Below are 27560 nucleotides of genomic sequence, written 5' to 3'. Positions count from 1 at the left end.
TTCATTTCTTTTATTTATTTTGTTTTAGTTCATATTTCATTTTTCTTTTATTTTTAGCAGAAATTCAGTTGATCGAGATGATAACAGTGCAGTAAGATATGAACCACCGAGGTCTTTAAACAGTGACATATCCTATTTTGGAGTTGGTGGCAAACAGGCTATCTTTTATATAGGAAATGCTACTAAAGTCAGTTTGATTGTTATTCCTCTTACCTAAATGCTTTTTATTTAATGAAACCATGAGATATATATATATATATATACTGCCTACTTATCTGATGATTTTTTCCTATTTTAATTCATATCTGCAAAATAGATTCATCATGTTAACTAATTTGCTTTACCCTCTGCTCTGTTACTATCCATCATTTAAGCTATGCCCTTCCCGAATTATATAACCGCATTTGTTGTTATACAAACCCAATCAGTACTAGTGAATTAGGTGTGGTACTATAGGGATTTTTGATAAAAAAAAATGTTTGGAAACACCTCATTGATCCAACACAACTCGTAAATCACAACTGTGAAAATGAGCGAGATACTCCACCACTGCACATTAACATCTGCTATTATGTGCGGAATGCAAGTGAGTTAAACTAGGCTGTAGACATCCCATGTTAAATGAGTTGGCTGGTATTTAGTTGAAGTAAACAAACTGGGTTGATTAGTCTAATACAGATATAACTGAAAAAATTGTTATGGCTATTCCGCTCCATCAAAATGTTTAGCTTCATTGCTTTCTTATAAAATTCAGTAATCAATATGAGGCGTTCCTTACCAATTTATCCCATATTTAGTGTACATTGACTAGTATTATTATAGCAATTTAAATAACAGTATTTTTTATAGAAAATCTTTAAACTTCCAAATAAACTCCTTTAAAGGATTGATTTTTAATATTTGTAATTTGAATAATGCAATACAAGTGATGCTGATGTGTTAATTGGTGTGTGTGTGTTTGTATATATATACACGCACATATGAGGTTTGATCAAAAATTATTGGGATTGTTGCTATGGTAACAGCTAAAGTACACAGATTGACCTTGAACTCTGTCACACATGCACACTGAGTTATAACATTCTCACTCACTTCTGTTGTTTACAGCAGAACTTGAAAGTAAAGTGTATAGAGTGAGGTCGTCTCAAAAAGAAGGTTGGGTTTCAACTGCACAAGATCTCCTTGATTGTGGCAAGGAAGATGAAAGATTTTTTTTGAAAATGGTTATAACAGGTGTTGAGTTGTGGGTCTTTGGCTATGACCTCAAAACCAAGGCTCAGTTTTTGCAGTGGAAGGGCCCAACAAAATTTCAAGGTGTCATGGAAATCCAAGAGAATGCGATAAGGCAGCTGTTTACTATCCAAAAACAAGGAGTTCCAGGAATGCTTCCCATCAATGGAAATGATGCTGGATAAAGTGTGTGGCTTCAGAAAGGGACTACTTTGCAGGAGATTAAATACCAATGTGATGTGTGTTGTAATTTTCTTTTTATAGCAGCAATCTCGATACTTTTTTGATCAGTCCTCGTACACACGCACAGTTTGAAAAGACATATTTCATATATAAACAACAGCATCATTTATAGAGAATACATTGACAAATCTTTAAATGCATGTAATTTAAAGTCTTTTTTTTTTTTAACAATTTCTTGTTAGTAGACTTATTTTAATCATGTCTATTTTTTCAGATGATAACTCGACCAGCTGGTTCAAAAGATATTCATGAATTAACTATATCAAAAGATGATTTTGAAAAGAAAGAGAAAAATAATGAGTCAATTTACAGTGGTTTCATTAGAAACAGAAAAGTGAGTTCTTTCTCATCTAACCTTTTATCTTATATTTCAGTCATTAGACTGCAGCCATGCTGGGGCACTGACTTGAAAAATTTTTAGTCAAATAAACCGATTCCAATATTTATTTTTTTGTTAAGTGGTGGGGGGGGGCAACACACACATGACAGGCTTCTTTCAGTTTCCATCTACCAAATCCACTCACAAAGCTTTGGTCAGCCCAAGGCTATAATAAAAGACACTTGCCCAACATGTCACGTAGTGAGATTGAACCCAGGACCATGTGGCTGGGAAACAAGCTTCTGGCCACACAGCCATGCCTGTGACTGATAAGGTAGATGAGAGGTTGCATTTCTGCGGAGAACGACCTTCTTTGCCAGCAGAGTTGGTAGCTCCCTAAATTTTCTCCACCCTGGTTCTTATCCTGGTTACAGTGCTTTCTGAACAAGCACTTCTCTTACTGATTATGTCACATAAGTAAAAGAACCTATTGACTACGCCCAGTGAGCCAACCAAGCATTTAAGAAAATCTGTTTCCAGTTTGCTTTTCCATTCTCTCTCAGTTATCAGGATCACTCTAAGCCTTTAGCCTTGCAAGTGTTTATTTGTGCTGGTGCCATGATAAAAGCACCCAGTACACACTGTAAAGTCATTGGTGTTTGGATGGGCATCTCGTTATAGGATCCAAGACATGCTAACACAGAAGCTGGATGTTAAATGGTGGTGGTCATGGTGGCTAGCATTGCCATGTCATATGGTTCAAATGTAGTTGGAAGTAGAAAGGGAATTGAATAAGATATCATTTTTAAAAAAAAAATTTTTATTCATGTCAACATGTAAAAAATGTCTAATGATAATAATGAAGGTATTAACAAATTTCATCCTAGAATTTACAACTGGATGTCCTTCCTAACACCAACCACGTTACAGAGTGGACTTGGTGCTTTTTACATGGCACCAGCACCAATATATCTCACCAGTGCTGGTGCCATATAAAAAGCTCCCAATCCACTCTGTAATGTGGTTGGTGTTGGAAAGGGCATCCACTTGTAAAAACCACATCAAAACAGACAGTGAAGCTTGATGCAATCCTCTGGCTTGCCAGCTCCTGTCCAACTCTTGGAAAATGAACGTTAAATGATGATGAATAAAGAGGATTAGAATAATCTATTAGACATCAAAATAAAGAATAGTTAGACCATTCAGTTTTCCAAGTCAGTAGTCCGAGATAAACTGACATATTCACAAGAAAAAAATAGCTTTTTGTCTTCACTGGAAAGCCTATTCTAAGGTGTTGTATGCTATATAGCTTTTTATTGCATTACAAACTAAGGTGTGCTTTTATTCAATGACATCCAGCAAACTTTTCTCCTAAACACAATTTCAGTATCCATATTTTCATGCCTTCTTTTTTCAGCCTAGTGACTCTAGCCACGTTGCTCCAGAAGATGAAATTTTCAGAAAAATTATTACTGAAGAAGAATACCGTGAAAGTTTTACAGTGGTTGCCATTACTGGTATCAATTCAGGTCACATTCCATATCTAAAACACAATCTGAGGGAGTGGTGTCGGCAATTAGCGTGAGTTTCTGGGTTTTTTTTCCAAAACTCTGATTTTAAGCATTTGAGCAATTCTGTCTTGTCTGCTATGAGAAAATTAGAACCCTTTATGTTAGCATCTAAATCAATGGTTCTCACAACCAGGGTCCATGTAAGAGTTTATTATTAAAGTTTATCTGCAATAAATTAGTTATACTTCTATAGTACACAGAATATTTTACCAACTTTAATTACAAAAATATAATAGGAATTTTTAAAGATCGAATGACTATGAGGGGGTCCATCCGAATAAAATAGGAGTCAAAGGGATCCATAGATAGAAAAGGGTTGAGAACCATTGATCTAAATAGAGAGGAGATCTTTAAGATGTGATTTAATATAATGAAAACTACAGTAACACAAATTTAAATTCAGTGTTGTGAGGCATTTATGTGAGTTTTGTAATTGGTAAATTTATGCTAAAACTTTCTCATGTATTTTGATTTTAATGAATTCTTATGTATTTTTTCAGTTTTTACTTTAAAAAGATAATTTATGAAAATAATAATAAACTTACTGTATGATTTCATTATAATTTTTGTTTAACAAATTTGAACTTTCTACAGAAATTTAACCTTTTCATTACCCCTATTCCTGTTGAGATGCTCTGTGTTTCTTTCAATTAATTTTAAATACAATTTAGTAAAATAACTTAGTTATCATTCAGCTAGTGTTAGGAACATAAATTGTGACTAAGGTTTGGTGGAAGATTTTTAATTCAAAACTTATGAAAATAAGACATTTGTACTACAGAGCCAGGTTGGTATCGTAAGGGTTAAGCCAAGTATTTTGTAAATATGTGTTAATAAATGTTAGTTTTGAATTATTAAATAAGCTCATTAATCTATCAGTCAACAAAGTTAACACAAGAAAAGATAACAAGTGGCTGCATATGTGACTATATGCAAATCTCAAAAATTTGCAGCATGATCAATTGTTTACTAATTTAGACTATATTTCTGACCAAAATACACCCCTCATGAGTTTCAATTAAATGCTAAAATAATCAGGAATTTAGACTAGTTTCATTAAACAACTGTAACATATTAATGTGATATTTGGAACATAATTAAAGAAAGGGTTCTTAACCAATTCTATTGCATAACTTTTGTCTCAAAGTGACTCTAATTACAGGTAAATCCGAGTAAACTGACAAAAGGTAAAAATATTAAAATTTTGTTTAAACATCACTATAGAAAATGAATCATCAGCTAAATAAAGATGTGGTTTGTGAAATATTTGAATATCTTGTCTGTTCTTTTCAGTCACATTTACCATTATTATCTACACGGCCCCAATGGCAACCAAGATCCTCCAGCCCATGATCCTAACAGAGTAATGCGACCAGCTAGTCCATTCAGACATATCAACATTGAAGTAAGCTGACTTATAATCTCCAAACTTCTAATATCCCATCAAGTTGAAAGAATACATCCTTTCCTTTCTTTAATGGATAACCTCAGTTGTTGATAAGGCCTACAGTCTATCTCTATGATAACAGCTTCTCATTAGAGAAAAGTTATGAGATTTCTACAGTTTTCATTATATTGCTCACTGTCCATATTGTGGAACCATTTAAAAAAGTGTAAATTATATTTAATTAATATATAATTAATAGTGACAAAAGCAGTGTTAATCCCAAAAGTAACATTTATCCCTGCTTAAAACTAGAAGCACCCCAAGTCCATATGAGAGGTTCTCTTGTGGTAATTAATGCAGAATTCTGTGTTCTAATGCAACGTCCACTTTTATGTGGGGATATGTCACCAGTTTACATTGGTAACAATGAAGATTTTTCTGTTAAGTTGAAAATTAATGTACTTAGTTTTAGTTGAATGTATAATTTAATGAAAAACCTATACAGCTGCTTTGGTTTGAACTTATTATTTCTTTGCAAATCTATGGAAATTTTTTGGTTTATAACAAAATTGTTAAATTCACATTTGATGGGATGAGGTGGTGAAGCATGACCTTCAAACGTTGGGCCTCACAGAGGTGATGACAGGAGACCGAGACCTTTGCAGATATACTGTGATTGAGAAGACCCAACAACTAAAGTGAGATTGTAGCCATGGCTGATGCCAGTGTTGCATGTCCGGCCCATTTAAAAGTACCCTTGGTGCATCAGACGATATGATATGCTTGAGAAGACCTGTTGAATCTAGTAAAACCAAAATCGTAGCTGTGGCCAGTGCTCCCTGACTGGCTCCCATTCCGGTGGCATGTAAAATGCATCATCCAAACATGGCCAATGCCAGTGCCCCCTGACTGCCTCCCATGCCAGTGGCATGTAAAAAGCACTATCCAGACATGATCGATGCCAGTACTGCTTGACTGGCTCCCGTGCCAGTGGCAAGTAAAAAGCACCCACTACACTCTTGGAGTGGTTGGCATTAGGAAGGGCATCCAGCTGTAGAAATCTTACCAGATCAGATTGGAGCCTGGTGCAGCCGCTGGCTCTCCAGACTTCAGTCAAACCGTCCAACCCATGCCAGCATGAGAAGCAAACGTTAAACAATGATGATGTTGTTTGTGTACAAAATTATTTGGGAATTCTTTTTTGTCTTTCAGCATGTATATTAACAATACTGGAGGTTTCATTTTCTTGTATTGCAGATCAAATTATTCAAGGGGTTGGTGCTGATGAAAAACTTGAACCTTCGCGATATTAACGATGACCTTCAGAGTCAGTTTGTCAAGACAGGAGCTTCAGTATTTGATTTCAAAGCTAAAGTAGAGGGTGCCGGAGTGGTTGAAGGAGTCCTCAGATATCATCCATTTTTATATGACCATGAAACATTCCCCACAGACTTTATTGATCCCAGATGTAAGCAGTCAACTTTACTTCCTCTTACACTCCATTTCTACTAAATATATTGATTTAGTATTTTGCACACACAAGCAAATGTTTCTTTCAGTCATTTCTTGTTCATTTAGCTTATGGTATGATCACATGACTGACAAGACTATCATGTTGTTACACACCACTAGTCACAATGCGCTTTGCATCGTTTTAGCCTTTGAATGATGACATCACCTTGCTGGCTAGGCAAGCAGACCGACATTCTCCCCTGATTGAAAAGGGGACCGGAGCAACGTGAATTGAAGTGTTTTGCTCAAGAACATGTTGCCCAGTCTGGGAATTGAACTCATACTCTAGCAATCATGAGTGCAACAGTCTAACCACTAGGCCACACACCTTCACAAATTTAGCTACTAATCACTTCTAAATGACTTGACTCTCTTTATGCTTTTGTTGGTTTAAATAGTCTCTAATTCCTTTACCAATTTATCATTGGCCCCATTTCCACAATTGCCCCTATCATCATCCCTAATTTTTATCTTTCTTCACATATAATTTATTCTTTTTTATGTCTCTCTCTCTCTCTCTCTTCCCCTTGTAGATTCAGAACCCGAAGACGACCATGATTATGCTATCAATGACCGGCCAGCACGTGGAAGACGCCCTGTATTTGAATGCTACTGGAATGGTAGATTAATTCCTTATACACTTATTGAAGAGTAAGTGTTTTTGTTTCAATTTAACTATTTTCCATGGAAATATGAATTCAATAAGAACTATAGAAATATGTCTTCCATCAAGCCTTTCATGCTTCATCTTTTTTGTGCAAGTTATCATAACATTTTAAAGCCTGTAAGTTAGTTTCACTTACAACCACCTAAACCCAAAACATGTTACCTACTCCTATTCAAGAAATCATCATCTTCGTTTAACGTCTGCCTTCCATGTTAGCATGGGTTGGACGATTTGACTGAGGACTGGCGAACCAGAAGGCTGCACCAGGCTCCAATCTGATCTGGCAGAGTTTCTACAGCTGGATGCCCTTCCTAACGACAACCACTCCGAGAGTGTAGTGGGTGCTTTTTACGTGTCACCAGCATGAGGGCCAGTCAGGCGGTACTGGCAACGGCCACGCTCAAAATGGTGTTTTTTACGTGCCACCTGCACAGGAGCCAGTCCAGCGGCACTGGCAACGACCTCGCTCGAATGTTTTTTTCAAGTGCCAGTAAGGTGACGCTGGTAACGATCAAATGTGTTGTTTAATCCACATCAGACCTTATTAAATATACTTACCTTCATATTTGATTTTATATATCTCATATTTTTTCCTCCCTGAGACAGTGGCTGATATTGTAAAATTAAATATATTATGGGGTGCATTGTCTTCTTCTTCATGCTGAGATGTAGTTTTGTTCTGCAAATTCAACTTCTGGCAACTAATTCTTAAGATGTTAATGTTGTGTTATCGTTTTTAGTTTTTTATTTTATATCCAGCATTTTGTAAACAATATTAGAAACCTATAACCTCATTGGTTTTCAACATTTTTTGATGGCAAGAGTGTCCATGTAAGGTCTTTTCATTTGACTCACCAGTTTATTGACAATATTCTTTCCCCAATATTGATAACTGACTTCAGTCTACCAAATTTCATTTAGAAAGCACTCAGCATCTCACAAGTTATAGAAGACACTTGCCCCAATGCTTTGCACAGTGGGATCAGATGCAGAGCCATGCAGTTGTAAAATGAATGTTTTGGCCACACAGCCATACCTCTACACACGAAGAATATAAGCAATTTAATTTACAATTAATTAAAAATAATTATATTCAGTTATTTTTGAGCTGTGAGTGTTTTTTAATTTGTAGATTTATAATTAATACAAGGAAAATCTTTTGCTTCTTTTATTTGAGGGGAATTTTGTTAGTTTTGGTGATTTTTTTTTTTTTACAGATTCGATTGGTGTAGTGCTCCAAAAAAGTCAAAAGTTGTCCCAGCAGATTGCTATAACAGGTAATATTTTATTCTGTGTTGCTTTCTCCACTCACTTACCAACTACTTTACAGTGTTTAATAGATCAGATTTTTTTTTTAATACTAGAGAGAGAGAGATTGCCAAGTCCTGACCATGTCAGGAGTAAAGGGACCTCTCAACTCTACTTTTTCTCTACTTCACTCATAAGAGAGAGAGAGAGTGAGAGCTACTTGTTTGATGTTGAAACATAATCTTTCCTCAAAACTGAACTCTGTTAACTTCTTTCTTTATTTCCAGAGTTTCTGGTGTGTTGTGGACTAACGACAAATTCCAAGTCAGTACTAACAAACTGACTTTCATTGATTTGGAGATGAAGCTCAAGGAAAAAAGTACTGTTTTCTGTCGAATTATTAATGGCCATGTAAGTCTACTTTAGAACCTAGATTTGCAAGAAGTTTTCAACTCTAGTGTCTGAATCAAGTAAAAGATAAAAGATTATTGTGAGATGTGTAGCCTCAGTTACCTGATATGGGAGGCAGCTCAATATACAATGTATTTATGTGATGCATGTCACAGATAGGACAATGGCAGTGTGAAAAGAAGGATGGTTAGCGAAATAATTGAATGTGACAAATTTTAGAAAGGTAACAATTCCTTAGCTATCTAAAACCAAACACATTGCAGAGTGTCATTGAGAATTGATATCAGTAGCATGGAGGGTAGACAAAAACAAATAAAGCAGGTGGCAGTTAGGGAGATGGGCCATTTTCACATGATGTATGATGACAGTCAGAGCCAAATTATGAAATATTTAAGCTTTAAATTTTGAACATTTTCAAGAATTGTATTGATTCATTTTCCATAGTAAAGTGTGACCACCCAGACAAATATTAAGCTAAAAACTTTTTCTTAGCTGGAATGCATGTTGAATTTCTTAAAGTGGATCCAAAATATGTGATGTACAGGACATTGCACAGAATAACTGTTTCCACCTGAAAATTTTAACTGATAATTCCTCTGAATTTCTGCAGAGCAACATCAAAAACCTCAATGTGTTTAGTTATATTTGAACCTTGAAAGTTCAAATAATGCTAATGAGTTTGCTGGACAACAATGCCTGTGGTCACAATTCTCATTTACCTGGACATGCATGACAAAACAAAATTGGACATAACATTTTCAAGACAAATATTTTCTATATCTTCCAAATAGTGTAGCTCTAGAAGAAATTGCCTCAATATCAATAAAAGCTAGTTGAAAATGAACTATTTCAACATACCCTTACATGTATATAGCAATTTCTCTGGGCATTCTAAAAAATTTTGAAAACCTATTTCAGTTTAACTTTCATGAGAATGACCTGTCAAAATATGTGTTGCCTACTCCTCCTACCAATAGCAGCAGCATTCTTTTTCTTAATCAGATTAATCAGTATTATGAATGTCTGTTAAATGTGTTAGTTATTTAGAGAAGCCATCAATGTGAAAAAACGTTTAGTTCAGTTAATTTTAGGTTATTTAATTACAATCACCAGGAACACTACAAAATAAAAACACAAAATAGAAAACTTATATTTATCCAAAAATATTCTAGCAATATTAAAAATTTGTTTTAATTTTTTTTTTTTCTTATTTCAGGAAAAGCGAACTGGTATTGACAAGGAATTTGTTAATTGGCTTAAAGAATGTCATGAAAAATTTGACAAACAAATTCACTTTTCAGAATTTAAAGGTCATGCTCTCCGGCCTGATCTCCCCAAACATAGACAAACTCCTTGGTCTGTTTATGAACAAGTTGAATGGGATGGGAAAATATTTAAAAAGGGCAACTTGGTAAGTTTTCATTAAGTTTTATTCTTTTCTTTTTTTTTTTATATGTTGTTTGGGCTTCTCAAATGGTCAATCTGCTATCTAGGCAAACATACAAAAGATGAAGTTAAATTTGAAAATTTTAAATTTTCAGTATCCATTGTGAAATTTGCAGCTTCTATAAAATTCAGAGTAAATAATATTGCCTTGTTCTAAGCAGACCTCAGCTTATTCTGTTTGTTATAATTGAAATAGAAAAAGAAATTTAAAAAAGTAAATCCATAGATGCTGCAGTTTTTTGGATTGTATAACCCTGTCCACAAGTATTAGAGATCTTGGATTCAAATTTGGGCACAAGGCCAGCAATTTTGGAGGCAGTTAACTGGTACTTGTCAACCCCAAAGAGATAAAAGGCAAACTCATCACTGGCAGTGTTTGAACTCAGAATGTAAAATTGGAGGAAATGCTGCTAAGCACTTTGTCCAGTACAGTAACACTTCTGCCATCTCCCTGCGTAACAGGCACTGGAAATATTGAATCCAAAATGTTGGAAAGATGGTGGGTAATCTTGTGGACTTTTGCCAAATCACCTGCTAGACATTGAACCTTTCGCTTGTTGATGCCTCATGAAGCAGGATGCTCAAGATATGGCAGGTAATTGATGGTGAGTATTCTTCTGGTTGTATGTCTCTTGACAGCTTCCAGTGGATCAATACTCTGAATAAGATGGAGTTTCTCAACTAGAGATGCAAAACTGTAAGAGTGGATGTACTTGGGACCAGTTTGAATCCAGCATTAAGTCAAGGAAATGTTTTGTACTTTGCAGACAGTGAAAGGTTTTCCAATCAATATTTGACTAATTAAAATCTCCAATAAAAAAAAATCATTTTCTCTGAAAAAGGTTTTGTGTAAAATATGAGAATTTGGTTAAATTATTTCTTTTTAATAAATATTTCTGAGAAATGTTTTCTTTTTTTTTTTAATTTTTAGGTTAGAATCAGTCGCACTGTTCCTACAATTCTTGGTACCATTAAATGCTTTTTATTGTATGGAGACCATGAGGGAGAAGTGTATGCAACTGGTGGCGACATTCAACTCATACAGGTATAATTAACTTGTTTACAAGGCTCAGCTTCATAACATTTCTTTATACAGGTATAATTAACTTGTTTACAAAGCTCAGCATCAGAACATTTTTTTGAATCTTCATGAATTTTTTTATGCATAAGGAAAGAAAAATATTTTGTGATTTTTCTTTTTCTAATTACATTTTGATAAATTTATATTCTCTTTGTTTTGTTTTTTTTTTCCCCAGGAACCACGTTGCTTGTATAATGAAGTAAAAGTCCAACCTCTGTTTAAATTAGATCGTTTGGCCACACCTCATCAAGTTAAAAAAGCAATTGAAGAAGAAGAAGCCAAGTAAGAATGCTTCTATTTATTATTAATTATTGTAATTACTGTAATCAGTCTGAATATGCTTGAGGCATGTTCGAACCAGTGAACAAGCTACTCACTGCGTCTTGTCATGGAAAATATATCCCATTTGTTGACAAATGGTGTGTATACACCTAGATCAGCTTGCAGCTCTACCTACCCAGACTGTGAGATGCAAGCATTTCGGAGTAGTTATCTCCTCTTCAGTCACCCAGATTTGTATCCTGGAAGGGAACCTCTTAGGTGCACCTATGGTCATTCGTGACCAATGGAGTCGAGTTTTTTGTATAAATATTTATTATATTTTGTTAAAATATGGCCATAAGAGGGTTAACAATTCAAAGACACTTTCTGAAAATATAAATATGAATATTTTAAAGAAGTCAAATTGACAACTGGTTGCTTTATTTTATAGAAATAATTTGAGTGATTCATACTTGATTTGGAACATTATTGTTTTGAGATCAAATTCCAAAGAAGTTGGGTGGATTTAACTGTATGTTGTTGTTTTATTTCCAGTTGTTTTTTGAATTCTATTGCAAACCTTTTTTCTTTTCGTCATATTACCTTCAGGTTACCTGATCAATTAGTTGTTTCTTGGCCTGATGACAATGAAGTTGTAGAAGGTGAACGCAGACCTGCAGGGAAAACCATTGGTACTAATTTTTGTGTTTCTTTCTATCTTGTTGATTCACACATGAGTTGATGTGAGACTATAAACAGCTGTTGGAATAAGACAAAGTTGAAAATAATCTGTCTCTATTTCAGTATATCAACCACTTTTCAGAAACTTTATAGAAACTATACACCTGTATATACCCTGGCATAAGTTGAGTTTTTCAAACCATTATTTAAGGTTGAATTTTGGCCACAGATTAGTGGTCATCTTTTAACTGGGATCAAATATCACTTGAGTATACGTGGTAGTTCAAACTATAGATTTAATGGTAGTTTATTACATTTTCAAGAGAGGAACAAGATCAGAGGATTATCATGTTCTTCAAATCTGTTTTGCATTGATATCTTACTGATCCAAGAAGTAAATCCATGTATCTGCCTTTTGCTGACTCAAATGAACCATCACAAACTTATCGCAATATTTTATTATTCTCATATTTAGTTTGCCAATCTTTTCTTCCTTTTTTGACAGCCCAAAAATTAAAATGAGAAACTATTGAAGGGTGTTAGATATTGTCATCCTTGAAATCATATTTGTATTCTTTCATTTTTTTTTTTTTTTTTTTTCCCCATAAACTGTTAATGTTTATTGATAGATTTGAAAATTGCTCAAACATTTTTTTTCCTGTCATTTCAGGTGATATTAAGGTAGAAATTATAAACAAAAAAGGTGAAACCATCAAGCAGTTACCTGGAACTGCCCCAGCACACAAGAAATTGTTAGTGGAACTCAAGATTATCTGGCATTGTAAGTTTTTAACTTTGGTTTAAATTAATAGCAAACTCTTAACGTTTTCCCTCCTGTTTCTGACTTGTAGATATTTCAAATACCCAATACATTATCAATAAGCCTTTAACCCTTGAGCATTCAGATTACTCTGTCAAATGTAATCTTTATTTATTCACATTGTGTCAAATTAATCAGGCATCATTGGATAGCTTTGAGATTTCAATGATCTGATTATTTACTTTTAGAATGATATTGTAAGGTATGAGTGAGAAACCAGATCTGGCCCATCTCAACATAAAGCAAGATAGAATATTTGGGATCGATATGACCGGTTTAAATGCTATGGGATTAATTAAGAAACTGAAAACCAAACTTTTGTTTTAATTTTTTTTCTTTTTTAGTAATTGTTAATATTATTTTTTCTTTCCTCTAAAGATGCAATAAAAAAATATTCTTATAAATAGCACTTTTTTTTTGCCTTTTTAACATCCTCTTTTGATTATTTTTTTTTCAAAATTCATATTTTAAGTGATTTTATTAACTCTTCTCTTTCTCTAGCTTCCAATGGTGATGAAGTGATTGTATCACATATTAGTCAACATGGAAAAAACTGGCCATATTGGTTCAGAAAAATGGGTAGGTTCACAATTATATCATAAATATCATGTTTTGTTTGGTTTCTGTTATGTACAAACATTTTTCAACTTCCAGTAAAATTGTAAAACCTGAAATGGTTATAAGCCCTGCTGCTTCTTTCTGACTCAGCCAATTAAATTATAAAACATGTTTTCCTAATATGTTTTTGTAATTGTTTCAAGCATTACAGTTGTTTGTACTGAAAGTTTGTTACTTTTTAATGAAACAAAAATAGGTGTAAAATAACTGTTAGAACATAACATTCAAAATTGATATTGTACTTCACATTCAATATAGGTTTGTTTGTTTTTGTTTTTTTTCTTTCACAAAAACCAATTTCAATATTTTATGATAAATGACTTATTTCAATAAAAAATTTCTTTCCTGTAGAAAACATCAAAAACTTAGGGCATCACACACTTCAGCTCCAAGTTGTTTTGAATGAGAGTGGTGCAACAACTTTTGCTGGAAAAGATCTGCCGTCGCACCGTATCAAATTTTTTGTCACTGGTAAGTAATTAGTTTGGATAAATATTTTTTTTTAAAATAATTCTAATTTTTCAATAAAACACCATATAACCCCCCACCCTCTAAACAAGAGCAGCACTCAGCTAGATCTCTCACCGTTACTGAGGATCTCTCTTGTTGAAAGCTCACCACTAACATAGCTAGGACTACATCCCAAAGAATAGACCTTTTTAGGACCAGAAGGTATTTCAGCTCTTAACAGCTGCTGACACTTTACAAGGCTAGGCCCTGCTCTCACATCTGGGATGAGGCTACTTCTATTAACACTGACCTCCTGGGTCACATTGCAGAGAAGGGCCACCCAGTGGATTGGGATACCATCTCACTAACCTACACACTCCAACCGTTATCCCATGAGCAAGCTGTCCTCCCGCTTTATCTTTTCTATCTCAACTATAATAGTTTCTGCTTCTCAGAGCTGGCTGGTCCTGTACCCCCACCTCCCACTGCCCTTGGTGCCTCCAATCCTCTTTTCCATGCATCAACCACTATACCCAGTCCTTCATCCCCTGAAAATTTGCCCCACTGGAATTTCCTCCCTGTTCATATCTTTTCTGTAGGTATTGACCAGAACATTTCACATCAACTTCACTAGGGCCATGGCCTCTATCCCTGCCCCCTGTCTCAACAAGTAAAACAGAAAAAAAAAAAAAAAGAGTATTTAAATGCTATTTGATTACAATTGTTATGCAAATTAGCACATCATTCATTTGATCAAAATTCCTTTTAATGTTTAACAGAAGCTGAACCCAAAAAGTTTACAGTTGCTTTACTGGATGGACCCTTTCGTGTTGGGGTTCCATTTCAAATTCCTCTTGAATTCCAAGATGAATTCAACCACATAACAGCACCAAACAGTGATTGCAAACCTACTCTTGAGGCTAGGTAATATTTTTAATACGTTTGTGTGTGTGTTTTTATCAATTTTATCAAGTGTATATTTCTATTAATTTCAGTTTTTTTAAAATATGAAATGTTTGTCTTTCCAAATATTGAATAGGAATGAATATAATTATTTTATTTACTCAATATAAAAATTTTATTTTATATCTAACGTTAGAAAATAAATTGAACATATAAATGTGAAGCAGTCAGTAATTTGATGTTTGTTTTCATTTTAGTGGACTGGATATTAGTTACGATAGTTTACAAGTGAAAGGTAACCATCTGTTGATTAAGGGTATTTCTGCAAAAGGCCTGGTTAATTGTACTACAGGAAAGGTAAGTTTGCTTTGGCTCATCTTCATCATTGCTTTAATGTCCCTTTTTCCAAGCAAAGTTCACTGACATTGCAAGTTAGGTGGGAGAAGCCAGATATGGCTGGGTTAAATGTTTTTGTTGATATCAAGAGAACAAAAGAAAAATGGCATACAACATTTAAAGACAAGTCTCTGGTGGATTTGGCTCCTCTGTTGTAGTGGTCACTAAAGATAAGGAAAGATTTAAAATATAAGAAGTGGGGTTAATGAACCAATAGTTGACCAGAATAAAAGTGAAAAGTTTTTGAGAATAATTTCATTCTATTCATGTGTTGTTATAGTAAAAGTCTGAATAAGTGAATTGTTTCTAAAATAGTGTTGATGTTGTTTTATTACAGAATTTCAATTTGACCGTGAAAGTGGATGAGTTAGAAGAAAAACAAACCTTAAAAATCCGTTTACTTCCTGGTAAGAAAATGATTTTTAACCCTTTTGTTACTGAATTTCTGTTGAGATGCTCTATATTTCTTTCAATTAATTTTAAATATAATAAAGAATAACTTAGTCATCATTAAGCTAGTGTAAGGAACATAAATTGTGACGAAGGTTTGGTGGAAGATTTTAATTCAGAACTTATGAAAACAAGACATTTGTACTACAGAGCCAGAAGTGGTTTCAGCCGGTTTAGTATCAAAAGAGTTAAACCTAGAAATGTTAAAATTCCATCTCCCATAGTGACAGGGGTTGGATGATTTGACTGGATCTGATGAGATGGAGAGGACTGTATCCTGTTCCAAAGTTTACTCTGGCAAGGTTTCTATGACCAAATGCTCTTCCAAACACCAACTATTTTACAGTGTGTACTGAGTACTTTTTTGTTCATGATAAAAAAAGCACCCACTACAGTCTCAGAGTGGTTGGTATTAGAAAGGGCATCCAGCTGTAGAAACTTTGCCAGATCAGATTGGAGCCTGGTGCAGTCTTCTGGCTTGACAGTCCTCAGTCAAACCGTCCAACCCATGCCAGCATGGAAAGCAGACGATAAACAATGATGATGATGATGATGACACTAACACCAGTGAGGGGTGCCTTATAACTTGCAAGACTAAAATAACCCCTTTTAGTGGGGGAGAGTAGATGAGAGAGTGGGCAATGATTCTAGATAGAGGGATAGTAAGAGAAGTATGATAGAAGAGGAAGGAATTATGAACAAGGGTTGATGAGAAAGTGGGTTAGAGTTGATTGGTGATGGGGTAGTTGGGGGAGGGGGGCTGTAGAACTTTCCAACATAAGTGGTTAGTATGGACAGGTCTGAGGCAAAAGGGACAGGAAGGGAGAAGTAGAGTGGGGAGGAATACCGAGAATCATTGAAGGAAAGAATGGGGATGCTTGTAGGGGGTAAATCAGAGGATTAAGATGAGAAGGCATAGAAGCTGTAGCAGAGTGGGCAGTGAGGAAAAGGGTAAGAGCAGGAAGGTGACACTAGAGGGTATCATGAATAAATAAGCATTATGTTTGACAGAATAATCTGGATGCTAAAGGGTTAAATGTGTGGTGGTTCCTCTGCTACAACTGGGGGTGTTTAAAGCTATTTCCATAGCCTTGTCTCATCATAGTTTTATTGTTTATTTACTTTGGTCTACAAACCACTTCCCCCAAAATTTGTCAAACCCTGACTTTGAAGAATGACTAGATTGGTGGTGGGGCATACCCATGGACACCTTCTGCTTGAAAATGAGTGGAACTTAATGAAACTGTTTGAAGAATATCTTTGTTGAGCTTCATGTTGCAGTATAGTTGCTTCTTGTAAACTAGATTTGATAATTGGTTGGAAGTGTGTGTGTGAGACTGTGTACATGATATTACAAAATGTAAAATAAATGATGATGGCACTCTAATATTTTGGTTTTTTTAATTAATGCTGGCATAAATGACAAATGATTTTAAGACTCAATGTTCTGTATTGAATAAGTTGCTTGGGACTTAGCTGCCTGTGCCAATATCTTATTTAATTTCTTTAGAAATTAAATACAAATTTGTTAAAAAATATTCAGACAAAATTCCGTCCTTTGAAGATTGTTTTTCTTAATTTATGATTGGATTATTTTTGTGCCAGGTCCTCCCTATCAGCTCTCTGTGAAACCAGATCAAAACTTGAACCTTGAAAATGGAACTGCTCCTGTGTTCAATGTAGAAGTTCTAGATATTGCAGGCAATGTTACTACTGAGAATAAACTGGTGGTTACTTGTAAGGTAAAACATTTTTTTTCTTTTCTTTTATGAGTTATGTTTTATCATCATATTTTCTGTATGGCACAGGTTGGTCCTCATCCTCTTCGTTTTTATAGCTTGAGGCCTTGCTCATCATCAACTGCATTAGAGTGTGGACCGAGAGTATTTTATCTTAGCACTAATACTAGAGATGTTATCTGCAGCAATGCTAAAGAGTCTGTTAGTTTTTATTCTATATATCCAACTTTGTCGACAGATAAGCTTTACTATGGCTGTGCAGTCTCATATCTCTATGACGTAGGGAGGAGTTAAATTGCAAAGAGGTGATAATGGGACTCTGGAACAGCTTGGCATAATAGTTACCTCTGTTTTTTAGTTAAGTAGTTGTCAAGAGAATTTATCTACCCTAAAAGGGTTGGGTTTGGATTAATTAAAGAATAATAATGAAAACAGATAATTTTAGCAGAAAGGATTGTTGTTGTTATTATTATCATGCAGTTATCTCAGCACATCATTCTTTCTCTGTCGAATGCTTTCAATTGATGAAAGAATTGACCTATTAGCAGAGACTTATATAGAGAGATTGAAGCACAGATGGTGAGTAGACACAGCCATAGGTATAAAGTCTCGTGTAATGAGGAAAGGGATTATGAAAATTGTAGTGCCCATAGCTTTGAGTGTTAGGGAGAACTGTTAAGTCACGTGCAACAAAATAAGTTCACAATGCTTCATCTGCATTGATGTTGTTAAGCTGATTAATATTGAAGAAAATGATTCTAAAATAAATATAAGGTTGACTTGCAACTAGGATGCAAATTGATGGTGAAGCATTAACAAATCCAAATACAACAAAAGTTGGAGGTGGGGGGTTGGTTTTTTGGTTTTTGTTACAATATTTTGCATCTTTAGGTGATAATGATTGATTACCAATATTAAAATTTGATAATAAATATCAATTTGTTTTCCTTTTTAGTTCCAAGGAATCTCTGGTTTACCAGTTTATAGTCTTGACTGTTCAAGTAGTGGCACTGGAATATTGACTGGAGAATCATTATACATGAAAAAAGTGAAAAGTAACCAGGAAGTTGTGGCCAAAATTGAACTGCAGGTAAAATTTAGTTTATCATTATCATCAACGTCCACTTTCCATGTTGGCACGAGTTTGACAGTTTAACAGGAGCTGGCCAGGTTCCAGTTGTCTATTTTGGTGTGGTTTCTATGGCCTGATGCCCTTCCTAATGCCAACCCCTTTACAGAGTGTACTGGGTGCTTTTTATGTGGAACTGGTATAAGTGCTTTATATGTGGCACTGGGACAAATGCTTTTTCATGATGCCAGTACCCCTGAGCCCTCAAGAGCAGGACTTCTCAGCTGAGAGAGGGACATAGAGGATGCTAAGTCTTAAATCTTGAGATAGAGATAGAAAAGCCTTTTTCAACCACATCATCATCATCATCGTCGTTTAACATCCGCTTTCCATGCAAGCATGGGTTGGACGATTTGACTGAGGACTGGTGGACCAGGAGGCAACACCAGGCTCCAATCTGATTTGGCAGAGTTTCTACAGCTGGATGCCCTTCCTAATGCTACCCACTCTGAGAGTGTAGTGGGTACTTTTACGTGCCACCGGCATGAGGGCCAGTTAGGCGGTACTGGCGACGGCCACGCTCGAAATGGTGTATTTTACGTGCCACCTGCACAGGAGCCAGTCCATCGGTCACATATCAATACTAGGTATGCACAACACAAGTTAAACCCTCCAGTTTGTTATGGGAGCCAAGTTTCACAATGATTGAACTCTCATGATTATTAACCGTTGAAATTGTATCATTTTAGGCTTAAATGTAGCCCACATTGAAGTAATGAATAAATACACATGTGGGACAATGCAGTTTCTTACGTAAGCTTCCTTTATTTTTCTACAGAATAGCAAAGACGTGAAAACAGTGGAACGGAAGTTATGTTTGATACCAAGTGGAAAGACTGCAAGCATTGATTTGAGTTATAATTTGTACAATGAAGATGGCACTGTGGAGAAGACAGTACGCATTAAAAACTCTCAGGAAGTAGTTGCTGTTGCAGGTGAATACATGCAGGGTTTAAGTAAGTATTATCAAGTGTCTGCAACGGATTTCTTAAACTTTACTTATTAGCATTTCAGCAAGTTTAAAATCAACATTTTTTTTAATTCAGGAAAACAGATTATTTTGAATATTTTTATACAATGTGCTAGTTTTAATGAAGATGGTTAAGGTACAAGATTACATTAATGTATTTGTCTTCATTTTCAATCATTTCAAAACCTCCTCCCTACAAAATACATCATCATCATTTATTGTCTGTTTCTCATGCTGGCATGGGTTGAATAGTTTGACAAGAGCTGGCAGGCTGGAGGACTGCTCCAGGCCCCAGTTGTCTGTTTTGGTATGGTTTCTGTGGCTGAGTGCCCTCCCTAATGCCAACCACCTTACAGAGTGTACTGGGTGCTTTTTACATGAAGCCAGCACAGAAGTTTTTTTACGTGACACCAGCACAGTTGCTCTACTAAAACAAATAGAATAAGAAAGAAGAAAATCGAATGTTGCCTACAAACTCTAACGATTTAATAGTGATGAATAGAGAGTAAGATTCAGATGTTAGGTGTAATTGTTTGTAAAGTTGTAGTTCTGTTAGACTTATAATCTGGAACTGAATCAGTTGAAAAGTTATTCTGTGGCCATTTACCCTTTACTAGAGGTGGGGGAAATCATACTGTCATAAAATTTAACCTTCTCAGTCCTGAGCCTCTGTGTCTAACTTTACCCTCCACCTTAGCAAAAAGAAAAATAGTTGCATATACAGTTCAAGAGTAACGATTGCAGACAAACTAATGGACAGAATCAGTTGCATCTTCTTTTTGTATGTCTGTTGCTTATTACCGCTTTACTGGGAATCCAACAGAGATGATGTTTAACCTATTCCTCCTATAGTGGGAATACAGCATGACAGGGTTAAATTGGCTTCGTGGGGACATAGATGGCTTACTTGGCAATAAGTTGTTACGTGTTTGATAAGTCGGTTGTTGTTTTTCATAAGTTATTTGAGGTGGAAGTCCTATGGTGCTTAGCATGTGTTGTTGTTGTTGTTGTTCACTGAGTAATCAACTGTTGAGGGAAGGGGCTGTCACCAATATGGGATCAGAACCCTTTAATTCTTAACAGTTAAGTTGTTTTTTTTTGGGTTTTTTTTCTCCCAGTTGTCTCTAACTAGGTACCAGATGGTGGTAAGTTCATTTCCTCTGTTAGGAAAAGCTACCTGTGATATTGGGGTAATATTTACTTAACTCTATGTTATAGCAACCAGTGAGAATAGCTAGCCTTGTGGGATCTTTGAGGTTTGAAAAGTATAAGCTTTTCTTCTTTAGTACCTATAATTCTCTTCTTTTGATAAATTTTATCTGTTTCTCAGCTTTATGTAGATATTCTTTTTTGTTTCAGCATTCTTACTTCTTGATGAAGCTGGTCGGGAAATCAAGATGGATGAAAAGATCTCCTCCAAGATAAAGGTAGATTGCATATATCATGCCATTCAGTGATATCACCATTGTCGTATTGGTAAAGCCCAGTCTTCTTTCATCTTTCAAACATAATTAATTCATTTTCTGTATTGTCAGGTAAACTGGACCCCTAAAATGAATAAAGAACTTCTACTTCAAAAAAAATTGCCCGATATCAAAATTCCAACTTCAATTTCTGACCAAAAGTATTGCCATGTTAGTATTCTAGATGGATCGGACACTCACTTTAGTTTCACAATAAAGTAAGTTTGATTTCCTCTTTATTTTTCCTACATGTGACTCTCTCTCTCTCTCTCTCTCTCTCTCTCTCTCTCTCTCTCTCTCTCTCTCTCTCTCTCTCTCTCTCTCTCTCTCTCTCTCTCTCTGTTCATTCTGGTGTCTGTAAAAAAAAAAAAAAGTCCGTTTTTGTGTTTTATGTTCCCGTTCATTTTCTGACGTCCTGTACCCGGATATGCATCTATATATACATGTAGATGTAGGTATGTACATACATGTACGTATATATGCATATGCTCATATATCATTTGCATTAATGTATATCTATAAGTGTGTGTGTGTGTGTGTGCAGAACTTTCTTTCTTATTCTCTCTCTTTCTCTTGCTTGTCTGTTTATTACTTTCTATTAAGCTTCCTGTCATGATTTAACTTTCTCAATGTGCAGAGCCAAAGCAGGAGAGCCTTCTCAGATGAAGTGCAAGGTAAAAGGAAGTTGCAGTTTACGTATTAAGGAGCAAATGGAAAGTGAAATTCAAGTTAGCATCAGAGATAAAAATGGCAATGAAATAATAGATGTAAGTTAATCCATTTCTCCTTTTTTTTTAAAAATTTTTATAAAGTCATATTTACTTTGACACATTTTTCTTTCTTTAAATTGTCATTATATTGTTTGTGTAATGACAAGTCTTTGAATTCCTTACATAATAAGCCTCATGTTGATGTTTATATATAAGATTAGTTGTCTCCTAATCTACCAGAATATCCGAGAAGTCTTTTGCCTTAATTGGGTTTCAGAAAAACATCCAAGGTGGGCAGTTGTATGATGTATGACAAATGATCCACCTTCTTACTAGCATTGAAAAAGATGGTGACCCAACCATTTTTGTCTGCTACTTTTCATAAATGAGACCTTTGAGAGATGACAAATGCATCCAAATAACCATTTTTTATAAAATTAAGATAGTTTTAGGCATGGAGCTGGCTAGCAGGAAGCTGTCCAGACTCCAACTGTCTGTTGTGGCATGGTTTCTACGGTTGGATGTCCTTCCTTATCCCAACCATTTAACGGTGTGTAAAAAGCACCCAGCGCTAGAAACCATGCCACAACAGACAGCTGGAGTCTGGACAGTTCCATGTCAGACTGTCCAGCCCATGCCAGCATGGAGACTAGATGTAGATGATGATGATGATGATGATAATCCAATTCTATGGTAAAGAAATATGGATACAAGCCTGTCAAACTATTCAACCCATACCAGCATAGAAAACATGTTAAATGGATTATTACCTTAATACTAATTTTTTTTAATACTCAAATGCAGTGGCTGAGTTCTTTTCGAGCGTTAGGCCTCACGAGGCAATGACCAAGACCTTTGGCATTATGTCATGCTTGAGAAGAAGACCCATCAAGCCGAGCAAAATTGCAGTCGTGGCAGATACCGGTGTCACACAAATAGTACCTGTACCGGTGGCACATAAAAGCACTTGTTACACTCTCAGATTGGTTGGCGTTAGGAAGGGCATCCAGCTGTGGAAAACCATGCCAAATCAGACTGAAACCTGGTGCAGCCTTCCGGTCAAACCATCCAACCCATGCCAGCATGTACAATGGACGTTAAATGATGATGATATATAAAGTTTTTACACAAGAGTTTTTTTTTTTTTGTCTTCTCTCAAAATATGAAATGAATGTTTATTTTCTCCTCTTCAGTTCCAAGCTTCAGAACTACAAGAACTGAACATTAGTGGTGATGGCTTAATAACTGACAAAATCCAGAAGTATAAAGGTCAGGTAAGTAATTATGACAAACAGAAAACTTTTATAGCAATTAAATTTGCATTAAATCTTTTTTTTTTTTTTTTTTTTTTTTTTTTTTGTATTCATTTGTCCTTGTTAGAATATGATAAATATATATTTGGATTGTTGATGCAAATATTTTAATGACCTGGAAATTGGAACAGATTGATAAAGTTGTAGAATTGTTTCAGAATTTCACTTGCAAAAAATTGTCACTTGTTTAACCTTTTAGCATTTAATCCAACCCAAATATTCTACCCATTTTATATTCCAACTAGCCAGATCTGGCCTCTCGCACCTGCTCTACAATGTCACTCTAAAACTAGGCTATCACATCATCAAAATCTCAAAGCTCCATGGTAATACCTGATTAATTCAAAACAATGTGAATAGATAAGAATGCTAGCATGGAAAGCGGACGTTAAACGATGATGATGATGATGAATCTGAAGTTAAAGGATTACAATATTCAGTGGTGCATATATATAAATATTAGGAATTAACCTAAGATTATTGTGACAATTTAAAATGTAATTACTTATGCCACGTAAAAAGCACTGGTGTTGGTGGCTCATAAAAAGCACCCAATACACTCTGCAAAATGGTTGTCATTAGGAAGGGCATCAAGCTGTTGAAACCAAGCCAAAACTAAAGCATGGAATTTGGTGTGGCCCCTAACCTTGCCAGTTCCTATCAAGCCATCCAACCCATGCCAGTATGAAGAAGAGACATTAAACGATGATGATGATTGAATATGATGTTCGCTCTGTTTAAATTCTAACTGTTTCCTCTGATTCTGTTTCAGCAATGTGCCTTCTGTGTAAAAGGCATCCAGTTAGAGGATGTTCACACTGGTTCCAAAGAGTTGATGTTTCAATGGAAGAAACTCAAGGATTACATTCGCATTGAGTTGGTATCAGGGCCCCCTTCTCAGCTTATTATTCCAGGATGGGACTTGGACGAGGTAGGCCTTTTCTTTCTTTTGCAACAGATTTTTGTCTTTTTATAAACACAAAGAAACTCTATGCCTTCAACTGGTGATGTGAAAGTTACACTCTATTAAGATCAATAAATATCTAAGTAAACTCTAACTCTGCATTTGCCAACCATTAGCTATGTATACTTTATACTCTGAACAGAAAAATTCAGATCTTTATTATCGTCTTTTTTTTTACCTCTTTGTTCATATTTCTTTGTTGCTTATTCATTTGTGTTTCAAACAGATTTTTTTCTTGTTAGTGTTGGTTTTATTATTTTGATTTTGATCTCTATTGTTCCTTTCTTCCAAGACTTTTGGTATGTTCTATATAATCTATTTGCTAAATGGGAAGACATCTTAAAGGTTTTATCTGCCCTTGATACGAAAAAAAAAGAGACCATTATGAAATAGGAGTGGCCAAGAACAGCCATTCTTGGTGCTATTCTAACTCTGTCTCCAAATGTCACTAAGCTACTACTTTCAGCAAACCTTTTCCAGCTCAGTACATAGAGAGCTTTTTGTTCTCTGCTAAATTGTGCACGTTTCTTATGACTTATTTCCCCCTTTGCTATTCCATAAGCTTGCATTAGAAGGTCTGTCTTCTCCCTCATTCTGATAATTTTTAAGACATTCAATAATAAACACTTTTCAGTGTTTCATTTATTTACACAATAAATGTTGCTTAAGGTGTTATGAAAAATGTGTTTTTGTTTGCTTGAAAATTGCTCGTAAAATGGAATGCAGATAATCAAAGACTGAAATATATCTGAAATGTATCACAAAATATATCTGGATTGGCTGTTGGTAAGTATTTCTCTTGTACATGTTATCGTGTTGGCAGAGTGACAGTTTAGTTGTTATATTTTGTGGGAAGGGTTTAAAGATTCAGCACAAATACTGAGCCATGCTATAGCAAACCAAACCTCTGTATATATGTGTGTGTATATTTTTTTTTTCTTCAGCCTATTGTGGTGTATGATGGTGGAAAAATTAATCAACATTTAGTTGTATCGCTGTGTGATGACAGGGGCAACCAATGTAAAGAGAAAGATGTAAAAATCCTTTTGAATAAGGATCAAAAAATTAAGGTATTTTTTATCAGTAAATTATTACATTTTGATAAATTGCATTTCTTTAAAAATAATACAAATTGAATAATTTATAGAAGTTTTTCCGTATAACATAAGTTCAACATATAATGTATAGCATACTGAAATTTAATGCCAGTAAATTCATTATAGTCTCTTGAAAATTTCCGTTAGTCATTAAATGAAACAACCCATGAGTATTATATACATGTTATAGTAAACAGGTGACATTGGTATTGAAAAAATGCTGATCTTTTCAAGATTTCAGTTCTGTATTTAAGAGATGAGGAATTATGTACATGATTTACATTTGTCGTATATTTGTTCTCGTCTTATTTGTTTTTAACACAATGTTTCGGCTGATATACCCTCCAGCCTTCATCAGGTGTCTTGGGGAAATTTCAAACTCGGGTTCTCATTCCTAAGGTATTTTTCGATGTAATTATTATTATTATTCAGGTCACTGCCTGGAATGCCCATGGGCATAAGGCATAGTGGTTAAGAGCGCGGGCTACTAACCCCAAGATTCCGAGTTCAATTCCAGGCAGTGACCTGAATAATAATAATAATAATAATATCGAAAAATACCTTAGGAATGAGAACCCAGGTTTGAAATTTCCCCACGACACTTGACGAAGGCTGGAGGGTATATCAGCTGAAATGTTGTGTTAACAACAAACAAGATGTGGACAAATATCTGTCAAATGTAAATTATTTATTAATCTTCCCACCTCTAGTGGATTAAGAAAACCTTCATCTGATATTGCAGTCATATAAACTATTGTTTTACTTCTGGAATATTGATAATAGAAAAAAAAGACATGATAAATTGATTTAATTACTAAATTGATTTATAATTTCAGATTGTGCCTTCTGCTACTACATTGAAAACCGATAATGAAGGACAAGTAGACTTTGGAACCTTCTCTGTCAATGGGCCAAAGTAAGACCAAATTTTGGTTTTTGTTTTTCCTTCTTAGGATTCCATTTACAATTAATTCTGCTGAATTCAAAAACTTCATCATGCCTTTTTTAAATTGATTATGAAAGAGAACTGTTTTGTTTTACAGGGGTGTCTATGAATTGTCAGTGAAAGCTCTGCTTGGAGGGAGTAGAACCATCGCAGGGCCAAGAATTAAGATCAGCATTCGACCAGATCCAACCAAACCTTTACGTCTTGAGGTGGATTGTAAAAGTAATATAGCAGTAGAAGCTGGCTCAAAGTTGCCTGGTAAGTCTTTTTGCATGATGCGGACACAGAAATTTTTAAAATAGCAGGAATGAGAACTTAATACAAAGAGATGAGAGATGATGGAAATATTTCATACACAGCTTAGGAATTCCTAAGGGATTAAAATTAATCTATGACAATTCTTATTGTAAAAAATTCATGTAATTGGAAAATTTTTAAAAGTGACATATTATTTAGAATCGTTTTAAGTGAATATTTTTACAGTTAATTATAAGGGTATTAAATTAATAACTATAACTTAAATCAATTTCTTAAAAATATTGGAAAATTTTGCCCAAATAGATCTTTGTAATTTCAAACAGAAGAAATACATTTGCACAAGTTCAAGTTCTTTCAGGCTCCTAGCTGGCATTAAACATACAAAAGTAGTAATTCACACACTTAATAACCAAATAATAAATATAAAAATATAGAATAATATATATTTTTGATCTTATAGATACAACCAAATTAGTAATAAAAAGTATGATAAAATAGGCTTTGAGACTTCTTTATCAAATCTGTTTCACACACACACCTTTCACTTTCCAATTTTTTATATGAAATAGACTGTAATATTTATTTTCCTAATTTCTTAAAGTATACACAGTGAAAGTATTGGCTGAAGATGGTAATCCATTAACTTTGGCAAAGCATTCACATCTGTCAATGAAACAATGGCCTTCAGATTCTAGTCACCAGTCAATACCACCTCCCAAAGTAAGTAGTTTCTTTATGTATTTCACAGTCCCCTGCCCCCACCTCAGTTAAAATTTGCTGACTTGAATCGAACAATTCTTATTAAACCCTTGATATTTTCTCTATGAAAATTGTAAGCTCTTCATTGAAACTGCCTTAAGCAGATTTGTAAAACATTTGGGACATAAATAGACAACCATTTTTCAGGTTTTCAGCGTCGTCATCATCATCATCATTTTTAACGCCTGTCTTCCATACTGGCATGGGTTGGATGGTTTGACAGGAGCTCACAAGCCAGAGGACTGCACTAAGTCCCACGGTCTGTTTTGACATGGTTTTAGTCGGATGCCCTTCCTAATGCCAACCACTTTTTTACAAGGTGGACTGGGTGCTTGTTACATGATACCAGCAAGGTCTATAAAATCTTCAGCAGCTGGTAAATAACATAGAAATGGTTTTCAAAATATTTAACTTTTACATATAATTACAGAATGTAGGGAGCAAGAAATGTGTATGTGTGTGTGTATGTATGTATATGTATATGTATATATATATATATATATATATATATATGTATA

At 34.9% G+C, this 27560-nt stretch overlaps 1 protein-coding gene across 2 annotated transcripts in view; it reads left to right on the top strand.

The window, feature by feature from the left end:
- LOC106869626 (structural maintenance of chromosomes flexible hinge domain-containing protein 1) overlaps window positions 1-27560 on the top strand; it is a 76582-nt gene that overhangs the window by 21979 nt on the left and 27043 nt on the right. Inside the window, exons 6-35 of one of the 2 annotated variants that reach the window (XM_014915437.2) lie at window positions 61-187; window positions 1688-1807; window positions 3210-3373; window positions 4657-4768; window positions 6008-6218; window positions 6796-6913; window positions 8147-8206; window positions 8465-8588; window positions 9805-9999; window positions 10966-11079; window positions 11291-11397; window positions 11986-12068; window positions 12728-12838; window positions 13379-13456; window positions 13847-13966; window positions 14725-14869; window positions 15106-15205; window positions 15582-15651; window positions 17300-17436; window positions 18389-18523; window positions 19341-19518; window positions 20892-20959; window positions 21068-21213; window positions 21633-21762; window positions 22899-22979; window positions 23791-23949; window positions 24927-25052; window positions 25916-25995; window positions 26123-26283; window positions 26885-27003. In XM_014915437.2, coding sequence (XP_014770923.1) covers window positions 61-187; window positions 1688-1807; window positions 3210-3373; window positions 4657-4768; window positions 6008-6218; window positions 6796-6913; window positions 8147-8206; window positions 8465-8588; window positions 9805-9999; window positions 10966-11079; window positions 11291-11397; window positions 11986-12068; window positions 12728-12838; window positions 13379-13456; window positions 13847-13966; window positions 14725-14869; window positions 15106-15205; window positions 15582-15651; window positions 17300-17436; window positions 18389-18523; window positions 19341-19518; window positions 20892-20959; window positions 21068-21213; window positions 21633-21762; window positions 22899-22979; window positions 23791-23949; window positions 24927-25052; window positions 25916-25995; window positions 26123-26283; window positions 26885-27003 — 3679 coding nt within the window. Of the gene's footprint in view, window positions 1-57; window positions 188-1687; window positions 1808-3209; window positions 3374-4656; window positions 4769-6007; window positions 6219-6795; window positions 6914-8146; window positions 8207-8464; window positions 8589-9804; window positions 10000-10965; window positions 11080-11290; window positions 11398-11985; window positions 12069-12727; window positions 12839-13378; window positions 13457-13846; window positions 13967-14724; window positions 14870-15105; window positions 15206-15581; window positions 15652-17299; window positions 17437-18388; window positions 18524-19340; window positions 19519-20891; window positions 20960-21067; window positions 21214-21632; window positions 21763-22898; window positions 22980-23790; window positions 23950-24926; window positions 25053-25915; window positions 25996-26122; window positions 26284-26884; window positions 27004-27560 lie in introns of both variants that reach the window. The other variant, XM_014915436.2, reaches the window with a different exon arrangement.

This window comes from Octopus bimaculoides, chromosome 3 (genome assembly GCF_001194135.2).
Source record: "Octopus bimaculoides isolate UCB-OBI-ISO-001 chromosome 3, ASM119413v2, whole genome shotgun sequence".
NCBI lineage: Eukaryota > Metazoa > Mollusca > Cephalopoda > Octopoda > Octopodidae > Octopus > Octopus bimaculoides.
This window is presented reverse-complemented; position numbering and strand designations above follow the sequence as displayed.